The sequence below is a fragment of the Micromesistius poutassou genome (assembly GCF_964030765.1).
Source record: "Micromesistius poutassou genome assembly, chromosome: 12".
Classification (NCBI taxonomy): Eukaryota; Metazoa; Chordata; class Actinopteri; order Gadiformes; family Gadidae; genus Micromesistius; species Micromesistius poutassou.
In genome coordinates, this window is record NC_140282.1 from 18745771 (window position 1) to 18762026 (window position 16256).

The 16256-nt window shown below is 47.0% G+C and overlaps 1 protein-coding gene across 1 annotated transcript in view; it reads left to right on the top strand.

The window, feature by feature from the left end:
• Positions 1-134: 134 nt before the first annotated feature.
• Positions 135-16256, top strand: part of ext2 (exostosin glycosyltransferase 2) — a gene marked incomplete at its 3' end in the record, with an annotated part of 23874 nt that continues 7752 nt past the window's right edge. Inside the window, exons 1-10 of the mRNA XM_084476385.1 lie at positions 135-248; positions 756-1097; positions 1620-1843; positions 2011-2100; positions 3308-3424; positions 4313-4508; positions 4951-5090; positions 5221-5314; positions 10689-10820; positions 13978-14167. Of these exons, the coding sequence (XP_084332511.1) occupies positions 783-1097; positions 1620-1843; positions 2011-2100; positions 3308-3424; positions 4313-4508; positions 4951-5090; positions 5221-5314; positions 10689-10820; positions 13978-14167 (1498 nt within the window). The 5' untranslated portion in view covers positions 135-248; positions 756-782. The remainder of the gene's footprint in view (positions 249-755; positions 1098-1619; positions 1844-2010; positions 2101-3307; positions 3425-4312; positions 4509-4950; positions 5091-5220; positions 5315-10688; positions 10821-13977; positions 14168-16256) is intronic.

Consider the following 16256-nt stretch of genomic DNA (forward strand, 5'->3'; position numbering starts at 1 on the left):
TAATGTTACGTGGGTAGTAGGCTACCCTGGAGCTTGTCAAGGATCCTGTCGTCCGCCAGGGGGTCTTCGTGTTCACCTCTCCAGCAGCACCACACTACCCTCGCAGTGCGAAGAAGAGCGAGACTTCCGCCGTGAGGAACACCATTAGCAGTCTTCATAATCCTTGCAATGATTTTTTTTTGTCTGTTCGTGAGATTGCTATGAATTGACACCGACACTTCGACAGTCGTCCTGTCAAACTGTGGAAGGTATGTGAAAACGTATCTTAATAAGAGTCTTTGTATTAACGTTAAAGGTCCCCCCCCCCCAAAAAAAACCACCCAAACAGCTGTTATTAGCGAGCTAGTCGATCACAATATAGCACATCACTGTTCTGCCAATTCCTCAACCCTTTTGGGGAGGAGATTATATATCCGCTATTGTGTTACTAGTACTCGCACTCGTGGCTTTTAGCCTACACCTGACCCGTGGATTGGCATGTTAACTTTATTCCATTGTAGTCGCATTGTCGGACGAGTCACACATCGATCAGCTGTACTCCTGTACAATTGAAACGTGTGTGTGTGTGTGTGTGTGTGTGTGTGTGTGTGTGTGTGTGTGTGTGTGTGTGTGTGTGTGTGTGTGTGTGTGTGTGTGTGTGTGTGTGTGGGGGGTGTTATACATATAGTGGCCGTGAAGTCATTAGGCCACATGTACCTACAACTAACTAACTAACCAACCGTGTTTTGTTTGTTTGCTTGCTCGCTGTGTTGTAGTTGGCTGGGATTCGTCCGAGTGAGGGGATGTGTGCCTCTGGGAAGTACAGCTCGCGGGGTCCGGCTCTCATCCCGCGGATGAAGACCAAGCACCGCATCTACTACATCACCCTGTTCTCCGTGGTGCTGCTGGGGCTCATCGCCACGGGCATGTTCCAGTTCTGGCCGCACTCCATCGAGTCCACGGCCGACTGGACCCTGGACAAGCGCAGTGTCCACGACGCACCCCTGGTGCGCCTGCCCGTGTCCAGCCCCATACCCGAGCGGGGGGACCTCAGTTGTCGTATGCACACTTGTTTTGATGTGTATAGGTGTGGCTACAACCCCAAGAACCGAATCAAGGTAATTCATTCCTCCTGTATAAAGGGCTATAGCACTTTTGTGTCGGGGTGTATGTGTCCTATAGCACCAACTGTGATGAACGCCTATAAGGCCTTTATTACATGAGTAGTAGTAGTAGTAGTATGGGCGCCGGTGTAGCTTTTGATATTTACTGAGGTCACTAGCCTGCCCGTAATACTCGTAATACTTGAGCTACACCTTAACATTAACATTGGATCAGTCGATTGGCCTAAGTCAATTTTTTACTGGCTTTCACTCAAAGTTGTAGTTATCAATGCCTCAAACAACAATGACATGTAAATGTCCCATTTTTAGTGCCGGCCTGATTGGAACAGTGACTTTCAGAAAGCTTTACTGTCCGGGCGGGGCTTTTTAGGCCCCATGCAATCGGGGCACCCCTTTATGGTCGAAACATTTCTGCTTTCGTCGCTACGGTTACGCCACTGTGATAAAGGCCTCATGCCTAGTGTATCTTCTGTTGATGTCAATCCTAATCCAATGTGTGCACGTTGTGTCTTGTAGGTGTACATCTACCCGCTCCAGAGGTTAGTGGACGAGGTGGGCGTGCCCATCAGTAGCACGGGTCTGTCCAGAGAGTACAATGACCTGCTCAGTGCCATCTCCGACAGTGACTTTTACACTGACGACGTGACGAGAGCCTGCCTCTTTGTGCCGTCCATCGACGTGCTGAACCAGAACTCCCTGCGCATCAGAGAGACTGCCCAGGCCTTGGCAATTCTACCTAGGTAAACCAACCAAACCCTTGTGATGAATGTCAGAATAACATTGTAATGTGTCTTGCGTTTTTTTTTTTTGCCTGCATTCCTCTGAGTAACAGGGCCTCAAATATGTGCAGACGATTGTAGTTAAAATTAAATTAAAAATTGTAAGTCTGTTATTATGTGTTTGTTAGATGGGACAGAGGAATGAATCACCTGCTCTTCAACATGTTACCCGGAGGGCCTCCAGACTACAACACAGCCTTGGATGTGCCCAGAGACAGGTATGGTGACTCTGGAAGCCCACCGACTGTAATGGATCTTTAGTAGCTTGATTAAAGCGTGCTTAACAGGTTAACAGTTTACATCTACACATGGAAAAAAAACAAGCTGGGATTCTTATAGAAGCGCTGCAGTTTCTATTTAAAACACTAGATGGAAGCACCCCATTGTGATGCCTCTTACATGACCTCCAGATGTTGATAAAGAAAACACACAATGCCATCGGTTTAGTATTTGTGTATTCTTTGTTTTACATCTTAAATAATTTTAAATATTATTGAAAGATGATCGATATTATTTGAAAAAGATTATTGTTCTGGATTTAATGATTATAACTATATATTTAAGCTGGGACCTCACTTTGATTTTAACCGCATGGTTTCTCTCTCTCTGTCTTAAGAATCTACAAAATTCATTATTAAATTTTATGTAAAGCATGTAATCAATAAATCAATAGGGAAATATGGACCAAACAAAACGGTACGTCGAGCTGCTTATAACTTATTTAAAATTTGATTTCCAAGAAGATTCTCAATACAATAATAAATTCTAGCATTACAAATCGATTCAGTTTATTGCCGTTTTAAGAGCACATGTATCACAGTAATGGTTAACAAATTCATAATGGATGTTTTTGTATCACTGTCTCGCTGTATGTAATATCGTCCACCAGGATGTATTTGTATTGGCTGGTCATTTTGGAGTGGAAAAGTTGGCTTTGACAAACACCCCAGATGATAAGCACTTAGATGGGGAGCTATAGGGAATTTCCTTGGCTCACGCAGCTGCGCTCTGTTTTCTGCTGAGCCTTATCGGAACCAGGTGTGTCTGACCGTCTATGCTCTAGGTCCAGGTGGGACGGATTCCAAAATGTGCTTGTTGACCTGTACTACATTTGACTCACATAGTCGCTTGCTCGGTGTGGGAAAATGGATCCCTAATGATATATCTGTGTGAACAGCGAAACCATGAATAAGCGGAGTACAAGATAACACTTTCACTATCAATATTACTCAAGTGTATCTCTTGTGTACGCAATATTATACAAGTGCCTTATGTCTTACTTTGTTTTTTCCGCAAAGGTTTTTTTTTGTTGCATTAATAACGTGTAATTCAGCTATATACATAAACACGGGCTAAACGTGAATGGTATATAAACATGATGTGGATTGTGGAAGTGCATGCAAGCCCTGTTTGTTTGTGTTTCAGAGCTCTGCTGGCCGGTGGGGGATTCTCCACATGGACCTACAGACAGGGCTATGATGTCAGCATCCCCGTGTACAGCCCCCTGTCTGCAGATGTGGAGCTGCCTGAACGACAGCCAGGGTGAACACGCACACACACAACACACACACACACACACACACACACACACACACACACACACACACACACACACACACACACACACACACACACAGTCACACACACACACAGTCACACACACACTTGTTAAAGGGGTCACAAGACATCGACATCTAATGGCTGGTTTATATTTGACCTTTGTGACTTTGGTTCACCCAGGCGCTAGACCAACCCCCACCAAGAATAGGCTGCCTGAATGATTGTGAGCTGGCTAGCTTTTAACTAGTTAGACTTTAACTTATTTTGTCTGGTTAACCTCATGGATTGTTCATCGACGACTCGATCATCCCGGTTTGAATTGCTGTATAGGCTAATCAAGCTTACCAAGCAAACCAAATTTCACGTGAATGACCCTGACCCAAGACTGGAGCCGTTTCTCAATACCAAGTACGCGGACTACGTACTCGCGGACTTGGAAGTCCGTACTTGGCAAGTCCGGACTTTCAAGTACAGACTTCCGAGAACGCGAGTCCGCACTCTGCACACTGGAACAGCAGCGGACTCGATGATGCATTCTGGGATATTTAACGGTCCCAAGTCCACACGAGTCCCCTCCGATGCGTCCTCGGTGGAACGGCCTCATCGAGAACGCATCGAGAACACTTCCGGGGTTTTACGACAGTACTCGCGTTCTCGCGTACTTGGAATTGGAACAGTGCTTGGGGCTACCACCACTGATGACGTTTACCGAGTACACGAGTACACACGAGAACGCAAATTGAGAAACGGCTTTGGTGTGTCCTTGTTCCTGCTATGCGCCCCGCCCCGCCCCGCTCCGCCCCGCCCCGCCCCGCCCTGCCCCGCCCCGCCCCGCCCCGCCCCGCCCCGCCCCGCCCCGCCCCGCCCCAGGCCGCGGCGCTACTTCATCCTGTCCTCCCAGACGGCCATCCACCGGGAGTACCGCGGGGAGCTGGAGCGCCTGAAGGAGGAGAACGGCGAGGCGCTGCTCCTGCTGGACAAGTGCAGCAATCTCTCCCAGGGCGCCGCCTCCGTACGCAAGCGCTGCTACAAGAGCCAGGTGTACGACTACCCGCAGGTCCTCCAGGTGAGCTCTCACACCGCTCTCGGTTCATTCGTCGTCACCAGAAGTTCTGGAATAAATCCATCCACCGGTTGTGGTTGCTTGTTATAGTCAAGCGTAACGACAAGTTGTTGCACCACAATGACTTTGCTTTAAATGCGATATGTGATGCCAGGTGAAACCCTCCTTTATAAAGCACAAGTTTGTCAGATAAAATACAGGAACGTGTACAGAGGGGTCCCAAATCCGCTCCTTGAAACACCTGTCCTCTCTGTGAAGGAGGCCTCGTGCTGTGTCTCTGGAGTGACCTGTCCTCTGTCTCTGGAATGACCGGTCCTCTCTGGGAAGGAAGTCCTCGTTCTGTGTCTCTTGAATGACCTGTTTACCTCTTTGTGAAGAAGTCCTTGTTCTGTGTCTCTTGAATGAACCTGTCCTCCTCCTCCTCCTCCTCCTCCTCTCTGTGAAGGAGTCGTCGTTCTGTGTGGTTCTGCGCGGGGCTAGGCTGGGCCAAGCGACCCTCAGTGACGTACTGCAGGCTGGCTGTGTTCCCGTCGTCCTGGCCGACTCTTACATCCTGCCCTTCTCAGAGGTCCTGGACTGGAAGAGGTATTTCCTCCTCCCGACCCTCCCAGCGCTATCTGACGCTCAACACTGCATTTTCATTGGTCGGCTGGTTGTCTTGTTGTTGTACTTCACTGTGCTGTCATTTGTCTGTTTTGAATTATTCCTCCAATAGGGCATCAGTGGTTATTCCGGAGGAGAAGTTGCCTGAAATGTACACCATTCTGAAGAGCATTCCTCACAGACAGGTGGAGGAGATGCAGAGACAGGTACAACTCAAACCTAAGAAAAAACATAAAGAACGGAATATTTGGCTTAATCAATTTGGTTGGGATTTAACAGAAGTCCTGCTCTGGGTAGGTTGAGGTTAATGGTTAGTGTTCAGACATAAGGGAGACGAGAAATAACTTGTTTAGCAGCAACTAAAGTGGAATTGTTTCTGGATGCGTGTATTTCATCACAAACTGCCACTTTCAGATCTTCACACTGGCTTTTCACAAAGCTTTAGAAGGTTTAATAGTATCGTAGATGGCCTATCTAGACAGGTAATTTGATTGAAAACCCACTTTCCTTATTTTGTGAACCTAAATTTCCTCTACATATTTGCTCATCTAGATTAGACGCCTGTTTGGACGTCCACCACTCAGCCACTTTTGGTTTTCTCGGTAGACTTTGTAAAGCAGAAAAAGAGCTCTCGCTATCTCCTTCTACTCAACAGTAACATTGAGCCACTCTAAACAGCAGTGAAAGCCCTCGTATGAGGAGAGTGTATCGGTTCAAGCTGTTTCTCATTTGCCTTGTATCAACGCTGGTCCATTTACCAATTATGCTGGCCAAACACACATCATAAGCCCACGGCTATTAGGTGATCTTGGGGTTAGATTACTCCAGACAGGGTTCCAAGACCTCCACGGGGAGAATGTACGCTTATGGCTACATTAGCAGCAAAACGCTGATGTGTCAATCAACTGCTCGCACTGGTGTTAACTCTTATCTCCTAAGTATGAAGCTGGCACGTGCATGGTTTTCTAGTTAGAAATGTGTTACCGCAACTTTTGGAGGTAGGTGGATGTGCCATTGAGGAGGGAAAAACCGGTCTTGCATGAATTCCCTTTTTAAACACTTGCATTTAGACTTTCATTGGCAAATCGTTTGTCAGTATACTGTGAAATCAATCAATTTGTATGTAACAAAGGTATTATTAAATTGTATGCGTGACTCATGTCAAAACTGCATTGAAAGCAAATCGCCTTCAAGGAACTGTTCAAGGATGTTGGTTTGCAAAGTTATTCATAGACATATTGTCAGACTTCAGAATTAACTAAATTATTCAAAGATTTGGAGTCAACGCAGTTAAGGCACTAGGATAAATGGATGGCATTTATAAAGCAGTCCAAGTGCTCCGAACCTAACATGTTTGTATTTTACGTATGTTTTGAGTCATCTCTGCCCACGCCTGCAGCACCAGCAACTTCTATCATGCAGCTCAGTGGCATGGCACTTTAGATTTTTGGTATTTCTGAGACAAGTTATTTCTTGGATTGTCGCAGCACTCTTGCTTGAGGTCGCAAATGAAGCGTTACGCTGTTATTAGAGAGAGATGGTCCATTCTTTGAAACTTAAAGACATGAATATGTGTCTTAATGTTTTAAAGCAGGGTTTGTCATATTGAGAACATGCGTGTGGAGAAACTCAACACGACACAAACTCAAGTCTCTGATCTCTGGAGGTTTACTATGAAGCAATATTTGATGGTTGGCCGTTTTTCTTTCTCCTGACATGGCATTCCTGCAGTCTGTCTTGGTGGATTTAAGGACTGAGGATGCATTAAAAGCTTAAAGTTTCCTTCAAAGCAAAAACTTTTTAGTATTGGCTGTGGAGGAAAACAGCGCACATATACTCCAGCAGTGATTACAAATTGGGCGATGTGTCATTTTTCACTTTCTAATGACTCGTAATCATGGATTTGAATTTATTCTGCTCCCAACCTCCGGTAGCATTGGACAGCCACCGCTTCTAGTTTGTGCATTCTATTTGCCCTTGAAGGAAAAACAATTTTATGTAGGATGACATAAATTACGCATATATATTTAACTAAAAGGAAAGGTACCTGGCCAAACGATGAGTGTTGGGTTGGTGTTGGCCCTTGAAGTGGTCATTTTGTGTGGACTTGATCTACGGGGGCCTCCTCCGGGACCTGTACTTTTACAGGGCCCCAGCTGGCAGGATGAAGTGGGAGAGAAGGGTACATTTAGTCAGAGGTTTGTTTCATTGTGAATGTATGGAGTGACTTGAAGAGACTACTGTCTGCCTATGCCTGCGCAGCACATCTGGAGCCAGGAGTGCACTGCTTAAACAATATTATTGGGTATAATATTATTATTATTATTATAGAGGATGAGTAAGGGGATGAGTTTGATGAGATATGTTATCCAAGAATGGCTTCTCGACGTTCCCTGGGTGTAAAGGTTATTCATTTAATTTCTTTGTAACTATTTGAACGTACAGCTCAGTGAGAACTGAGTCTCAATCTACGTGTATTTATTGAGTTCCAGCAGGAACCGTTCCTAGTTTCCTACCATTGTTATTGTTGTTTCCCCAAATGTGTTTCATGTGTTATTTACGTTGACTGATCAAAAGGGGGTTCAACAGCCGGTGCTTTGCCCGGAGGCCCTTTCTACGTTTCCACAGTGGATGACTTTGTGCTTTGTATAAAGATAGACGTCGCTCAGGGCTTCTCTGAAAGGGGTGAATGCCGTTCACTATTTGCAAATCAATAAGTCTTCTCCCGAGCGGGAGACAGGCAACCTCTCCGTGTTCAGTTTGAGGAGATGAATGTCATCTTAATAATGCCTTGAGGGAATTTGTTATGCATTCCAATATTATCTAAACTCTGACCTTTCTGACCTCTGATGAGCAATTGAAGAGTGTCAAAACTCGGGGGCAAAGCTCCTCAAAGAGAAACACTTTGGGACATCAGAGCAGTATGCTTCTATGTACACTAGGTAGTGAGATGTCTAAATGTGTGTCTGAAGGCCACTGTGCAAACACCTTCCATGAAGTGGCCTCTGATCAACGTTAATAGGCAGCTTAATGTTCCCAACTAAATGGGGACGGGGTGACATGTACCCGCCTTAATTTGTTCCATCATGCTTGTAAAACTGACTTTACAAGTCAAGAGGTCATTTAGAACAACAAAGATGACCGCTTGGCTGCCGCCTGTGAGCGGCAGCTTGAATTTGAACGTATTGTTTTCAAACTCGAGTTGGATGTTGTGACGTCGATTACTTTGTCACAAATTGCAAAGGTTAATTTGTTAAAACTGGACGTATGTTCACAGGGTGTAAAGGATTGCCTCTGGGACCATGTGGTACCCACTGGGACCTGTGGGCCTTCCAAGGGTCAGACTCCTGCTGTGCAAGACATGCAAGCCTATCATTACATCAGTCGACAGGTTCTGCCCCAAATCATTTCCATTTGCCATATTGGAGTTTTGTCATGGCACGGTTGGCAGGTTGCTCTGATCTAATACAGACTGATAGAGTTGACGGAACCAATCCAACAACAGTATAATCGATAATTCACACGAGGAATTCACAAAAAAAAAAGATATGCAGATATTTGCCACACTGAACACTCATTCTGCATTGATCTAGTATTTTCATTCGGCCATCTGGTCAATTCATTCTTCATGTATTTGGTTCCCACACCTTTTGCGAAAGATGGAATAGATGAAACTTAGTGCGTCTCCCCAAATTTGTCGCGAGAAAGAACTGTTGACTGGCCTGGGTAGATGAAGTTCTCCTGCTGCTGTCAGTGTTCTCCTCCGCACCCGCAGCCCTGTCTCTTCCCTCCTCATAAAAATTCCTGCAGGCGCTAGCCAGGGGAGGTGTGGCGGGGAGGTTAGGGGGGTAACAGTTTGCCTGAAAGACTTTGTGCCTCCTCCCCGGTCGGAAAGCAAACTTTTATCACTCACTGATTTATGAGCCGCCCGGATCCCCCCCCCCCTCCCCCAAGGGATTGGAAAGACCTCTTGAATCCTCTCCACCCACACTCTAATACACACACATCACACAGAAACGAATGATGAAAAAAGAAATCTATATAATCTTGGAAAGAACTGTGTGCTTCTCAAGACGAACCAGCTGAGATAGGGTTGAGATGGCTTTGGGGATTGCGTTCAGAGCTGTGTGGGTGTAGGAATGGATGGGTGTGGGGACCCTATGACAATTTCCAGCGCAGTCAGTACAGTAAAATATGGGGACATTGTGACGACGAGAGGAAAAAAATTGAGACACTGGTTACACAGTTATGTTTGGTACATTGCAGTCACACACCTGAACTGTGTGTGTATTGGGGATGTTCTGTAGTAGAGCGGTCAAAGAACCAGGGCCCGGTTGCACCAGCTTGTGTTTTTAACGTGTGTTTTTAACAGTCAAACTTTACACGCTACCTAAATCAAAATGGGTTGCACCACACAAACTTATTCTTGCGTAGTGATTAGTAGTTACTAAACATTTGAACCTCCCCCTAAACAGGTATAAATGGTGGCAGTTGGTGACAAGAAATAATCAGCAAAATGAAAAATATATTTACGTGTGATTAAGGGTTACCGTGGCAGCCTGTTTCTACTGTGCTGGGCAAAGTTTTAAACAAGGCTTTTCAAAGGTATATGAGGGACACAAAACATAGTCAATTCAGACTGGGCCATGCAAATCGATCTCCTCTCTGGTCTTCTCAAGCACTCAAGTTTTGATTCATTACAACTTGGTTGTCGTCACGTTGAAGCTTAAGCATCACTAAGTTGTGGTGCAACCAAATTGAACAAACTGCTTGTTTGAAACTGACTGGCGGTTACTCAGGACTCAGGAAAGACTTTAACTTTAACCACAGACTCGGTAACTAACTTATGCAGAGCTGGTGCATCCCAGTCCAGGTGCTCCAGATACTGTGGAGCTGTGACGTGTGAGCCCGGTCTGCACGGTGTGCTACATGGTGACTATAGGTCGGTCTAAATGCCTACATTTTTACACAGAACCACAGGAGAGAGGCTGTGTCCTCATCCTGTCTGTGTCCTCATCCTGTCTGTGGCACCCAGCGCCTCCTGGCAGGGGATGCCGTAGTTTGACGCTTCGTTAACCCTCGGATGCTCCTCCGCGCTCTCCACTGTCCCTTGAAGTGTTTTAATAGAGCGGCTCTCAGGAGACCGGACCTGCTGGTAACTGGAGCCTCACACTGACAAATGACACGTTGATGTTTTTACTGCCAGGCTCACAACCACACAGGCGGTCTCTGTGTGGATGAGGGACAACTCGGCTGATTTGAATGAATTGGTCACCTACACGGTGTGCTCAATTATACAGCAAAAAGCCCCTTTTTCCTTTGGACTGTTCAAATCAAATAAATGTATAATAATGTAATGACTTTTATTCATCCATTTAAAAACAATGTAATAATATTGCTCATGGCATCAGCTCTGATGTTCAACGGTTTACTCTGATTATGATTAATCAAATAAAGGAGTTCACTCCAGCCATCTGCCATGCAGGAGCTTCAGGTGTGCATTCCATTGTTAATCTTGTATCCAGATTCATCTGTCGAGCCTTGATGGTTAACATGGCAATCTGTTGTTTCTTTGCCCAGGCTCGATGGTTCTGGGATGCCTACTTCAGCTCCATGAAGGCCATTGGCATGACAACCCTTCAGATCATCAACGACCGCATCTATCCCTATGCTGCGCACACGTACGAACAGTGGAACAACCCGCCTGTGGTGGTAAGTGTCTGACCCTGGAGCTGGGATTGTAGAATAGCTTCCCAGTGTTTGACTGGACTGCGTCTTACTGGCTGTGTAGCACGTACGTGGAGTGGTTGTTGTTTTCGATGCAGAGTTTGTGAAACAAAATTTCCCCCGACTGACGCAGCCTAACAAGGTGGGATTGTCTTACACAACTTTCGGTTTTTCGTCAAATATTTCATGCCTTGGTAATGTTAAAACAAGAATTCAAGGCGGCCCCTTTATGAAGTTAATATATTTCCTTATATCAGGGATGTTAAGAAATGTTCAAAGTCAGCAATCTATGAAGTACAAAGTAAAAGTGTATTATTCAAATGAAGAGGCCTTAAGGTTCTTCTGGGCTGTCCTACACTGCCTAACCTAACCCTTTTTTTTAAGCTTTTTTAAAAAAAGCCTTTCCTTCCGAAGGCCTACTACTACATTGCCACATTCTGTGGCATCGCCACCTATCCGGGAAGCCTCCTCCAAAAAAAAACGAGACCCGGCATTTATCTTTTCAAGCTGCATGGAACACTTCCGAGAGCTCCACATTCAATTGTGGTGGACACAGCGAAGGGGGTTCCATTTCCGAGACTCCTCCACCTCCTCCATCTCGCTCCTCTAAATAGAGCCTTAACTATATGGACTCCCCGCACGGCAGCAGCAGTCTGACGCTGCCGTGCGCCCGCTGCGCCGTAACCCTGCTGCTCGGGAAGCTGACTGGGAAGCCACTGAACACAGCAGCGTGAGAGTGGCGCTGGCCCTCCTCTCCCAGGGAGCCACGCATGCGATGCTGAGCTAGGTCGGTGAACGCCCCAGCTCTCTCCAGCTCTCCAGCTCTCCAGCTCTTCGTCGGCAAGCAAGCAACTCAGTTTGTGTCAGCAGTTCTGCACAAGGACTATGCCTCCAGTGTGGTTGAAAAATAAGTTCCTGCATGTCTGAGTCATGCTTTGTGTGTGTGTGTGTGTGTGTGTGTGTGCGTGTGCGCGCAGCGTCCCTGTGGTTGAGGGAGTGTGAGGCTGCAGACATGCAGGCTGAGGGCCCATCTCTCAGGAGCTGTTAATCAGTTTGAGGGGTCGCTCCGCCCCCACAGAGGCAGAGGCGGCGCATGCATAATGTCGCCCCGTGCATATGTTCAATTAACGTGTGTTTACCCATTGGAAGTAAACTTCACCCAGACTCGCTGAGTGAAAAAAAAAAACCAAGGCGCCTCCCTCAGATTTTGCTTTGGTTCAAACAACGCCATTGGACTGGAAACATAATAAGATTGACAGGTATTTCCAAGGACCCCTGTGCCGTAGTACTCCGTCACAGGATCAATTAGGATTATAAACAAGACAACTGCCCAGCAGCCACTACGCTACTTAAAGGGTGGCTGATCAACAGTTAATCCACTGTTATTATTGACATTGGCCACGGCTGTCAGAAGGTTCGGTCCGTGCGTCCATCCATCCATCCATCCCCCCCAATCGGCTGTCCGTCAGCCTCACCCGGGCTGCATCGCAGTCACAGGAGACTAATTGTGGCAGGGTTCAAGAGCACCGGCCGTTTGGGCTTTCAGAAGAGAGAGATGAAGTGCTTTCTCCATGGATTCAGTGGACAGACGGTGAGAAGAACTTGAACTAAGCACTAAATAAATCAGGCAGCGCTGGGTTGTGTGTTTTTTTTTTTTCTCCTCCTCCCCGAGTCTCGGGGATAGTAATTGAGAACACATTTCCCAGGATTGCTGGTGCATTTCAAGGGGGCTGTCAAGAGCGAGGGGACAGGCTGTCTTTTGTTTTTGAGCCTGGAATGTAGATAGTAAGCGGAGCTCAAACGTTTTTTAAATGACTTTGAATCCAGGCAACTTGCCTAACATTTTGCAAAATATGGGCAAAACCCAGCACACAACTTTTTTTTCCCTTTTTTTTTTTTTTTTTTTTTTTTTTCTTTCTCTCGTGAGCATTATTCTTTTCTGTTGCTCTTTTTGTGCCCGGTAAGCAAGGAATGGCATGGCGAGCAGTATTTTAACAATCAGCCTTAGCTAATGTTCTATGTGCTAATGTTCATCGTGGTTGCATATATCAGCAAACAAACAAAAAAAACTCTGCTTCTTTTAATAGAATCTGCTTTGCGTTTGAACCAAGAGTGGTAACAAGCGCACTAAACAAATTTAAGACCCACTATGACACTCTGAAACGTGGCCTTCTTTTCATCTCATTTATTTAGTCCTGACAAATGACTTAAGTGGTCTCAAGCACTTTTTTTGGCACCTGCGTGTCGTCCATGTACGTTTAATTATTTCCCCCCCACACACTTGGCTCGTGTGCCAGTGTGTCAGAACCACCACAAGGAAATTTCCACTTTCCAGTAAAGCAAGTTTTTATTAGTGCAGGGAGCAATTGATGTGGAGAATAAGATCGCGGCTGGTGTCACCGCTGACAGACTTGCACCGACGCCAGTGGAAGGAGCCACTCAAACCACTGGCTTGTGTTTGCGGGCACCTGGGGATAAGGCAGCAACGTGCAATAGGCACACTTCAAGAAGGCCACAGATTTACAGTGTTGGATCTGCACTCTCTCTATCCCACGCAGACATGTTGCAAAGCCGCCGGCCTGGAACACATGGGGTGGGGGCGGGGAGGGGGAGGGCAAAGCTTTCATGGGGGCTCTGATAAAGGGAATGATTTCATGGCTTTAAACTTGTGTCTACCAGTATTTCGTGTAGAAGCCATGCCAAAATGTATTTCAAAATAAAAGTTTGTTACTCTGATGAAGGCCTAGTGCCGAAACGTCAGCACGCCAGAAAACAAAGTGGTGATTGTAAAGCAGCAGTGTCGCGCTCTTCCTTTGTACCGCTCAAAATTTGAAACCTTGAAAAGCTGCACCTGCAAAAAAAATCTTCCAAGGTGTGCTGGCCCTCTCTAAAATAAAGTTTGTTGCCGTAAAGTTTAATGGTGAATATAATTTGGGTTCAAACATTGTATATACTATATACATTTGTAGCCTCAATAATTGATGACGAAATCAATGAACCTACATTATTGCAAGTCTCTATTGCAAGGTTTTACTTGATCTTCTACTTCTACTACTGCGGTTTTAGAATAGCAATCCCCTGTGATGCTACACTGCCTGTGCTGAAAGTCTTATTCTGTTTTTTTCTTTTGGTTTTTCCGTAGAAGTGGTCCAGTGTCAACAGCCCTCTGTTCCTGCCACTCATTCCCCCGCGCTCCCCTGGCTTCACAGCAGTGGTGCTGACCTATGACCGCATCGAGAGCCTCTTCCGGGTCATCACCGAGATCTCCAAGGTGCCCAGCTTGGCCAAGCTTCTGGTGGTGTGGAACAACCAGAACAAGAGTCCCCCTGAAGGTGAGCGAGGCCCTCTTCAGGTCTACAACACAACAGCTTCATTAGCCGTTCTTTAGTTTGTGTGCTTTCTCAGACGGTGAACGTGACGTCACATAGAATGAGAAAGTGTGCACTCTACCACTGACCTATGACACCACGCTAGGTGGTTCCCCCTAGCAGAGTGCGTGCTCTGCTAAGGTGATCTCCTAGCGCGGTGCTGAGGTGAACGTCCTGGCGCAGTGAACCTGCCACTCTTTCCAGGGGGGTCGATTTGGAAACAATGGTTAGGAAAGAATCTACATCGATGGGATGAGTCAAGAATAAACCGCAACGGGGATTTCCCATGTCCCAGTGTGCTTCGGCAGTGGTAAGCGACCTCGGCTTTGACTGGGCCACGAAACCCTCCCGGTCGTACAATATTTTCCAAAATGCGACACCCCCGGAGTGGTCTGTTCCAACTGTGATTAGTTATTTGTAACTTTTTTGTCATTTTTGTCATGACTTTTATGTCATGTTGTGATTATCGACTATTTGAACGTTGTTTTTAAATTTGATTCGTTGCTAAAAAAGCAGAGCGGTCATGTTTATTGGAAAAAATGATGCGCACCTTGTGGTTGTTGGAAATAATTAATTGGCAATGGTAGTTTTTACTTCCTGAAACTTTATTCACCCAGGATAAGGTTCATTTCAGCCATGCACCCCGACATGGATCAGAGTACGATAGCCTCAACGTTTTCTAATGATGTTTTATTATGTGTGCTTTAAGAGTGTGTCATTATTGCTCTCCTTCTTTATATTACGGTTCCCTAGACAGTTAAAATATGTAAGCGCACGCACGGCTCCCATCCCAGGACCCATGCAGGGGAAACTCTGCAGAGCGCATAATATTAAACTGCCAACTGCGTTTGTGTGGGAGCAGCCGTCATCCGTGGGTTCTGTCTGTCGCTTTCCCCCTGCCTCCCCCGGCGCGTCTGTCTCTCTCCCGGTCTCTCTCCCCCTGCCGTGGCGGAGGTTTAGAGCCCCTCGAGGAGCACCCTGATGTGCAACAGATGAGAGGTAAACACCAAAAGCAGCAGAGACTCCTCCCTTTGAGCTGCACCGAGAGCAGTCTCACGCTGGGGAGCAGAGCCAGGCTCTCTGGCTCCACTGTGCACAACAGAGGCGGTGCGTGGTGCCAGCGTGGGACGCGTCGGCTCCGGTGCACTCCTCGTTTGTCGACCCCCGCCCAGGCCGCCCCCTTCCCCTTCCCCCTGCTCACGCACACCCACACCCTAACAGCCTGGACGCCTTTTCACCCATCAGTCCCTTTTTTTAACTCAGGCATCGGCCCGTCCGTGAAGGCGTTTCCCCGAAAGGCAACGACGGCGTTCATTAAGTTTGAGCAATTTGCGCGTCTGGGGCCGCATGTCTGCCCTCCCGGTTTCCGAAGCTCCCTGCAGCTCCGCCGCTGAGGTCTCTGCGACATCACGCCCCCGCAAATATGATGATAAACGTGCCGGGGCCCAGCCGTTAATAGTTTTGATTAATGACACCACGTGCTGTTGTTGTTATTTGGCTTCATTTCACGGTTAGGTATTCGACTGTCGCCGAATGCCGTCCCCCCCTTCCCTCAGCTGACGGCTGAGCCCGGCTCTCAGACGGGCTCCCGGCTGTGATTAAATCCATCCTCCCGCCGCGGCCCGTATGCTGTGTTTAACGACGCCGCGCGGCTCCCTCGCCCTTTGAAGTGGCTCCTAATGGGCCCGGCCGCGCCGTTTGATTAGAGGCGTGATCGGCGGCGCCCGGCTGGAGCTTTGTGACCCATTAGGATTAACAAGGGGCCGCCGACGGGTCAGCCCTTCTCAACGGGGCCCGACCCAGTGGGGAGCGGTCCCTCTCTGTCACACACAGGACCCACGACGACGACGACGGCGTGGTGGTGGTGGTGGTGGTGGTGGTGGTGGACGCCAGACGAGCCACCTCTTTTATGTCGTTGGACTGTAGACGGACTTCTGATTTATTCCTGTGAATCACAACTGCTGTTTTTCCCCCCCAACAGCTTTGTATTTATAAACTTTGGAGGATATAGAAAAAGTTAGCGATCTGGACTGGAATGGGTTAGACACCGGTT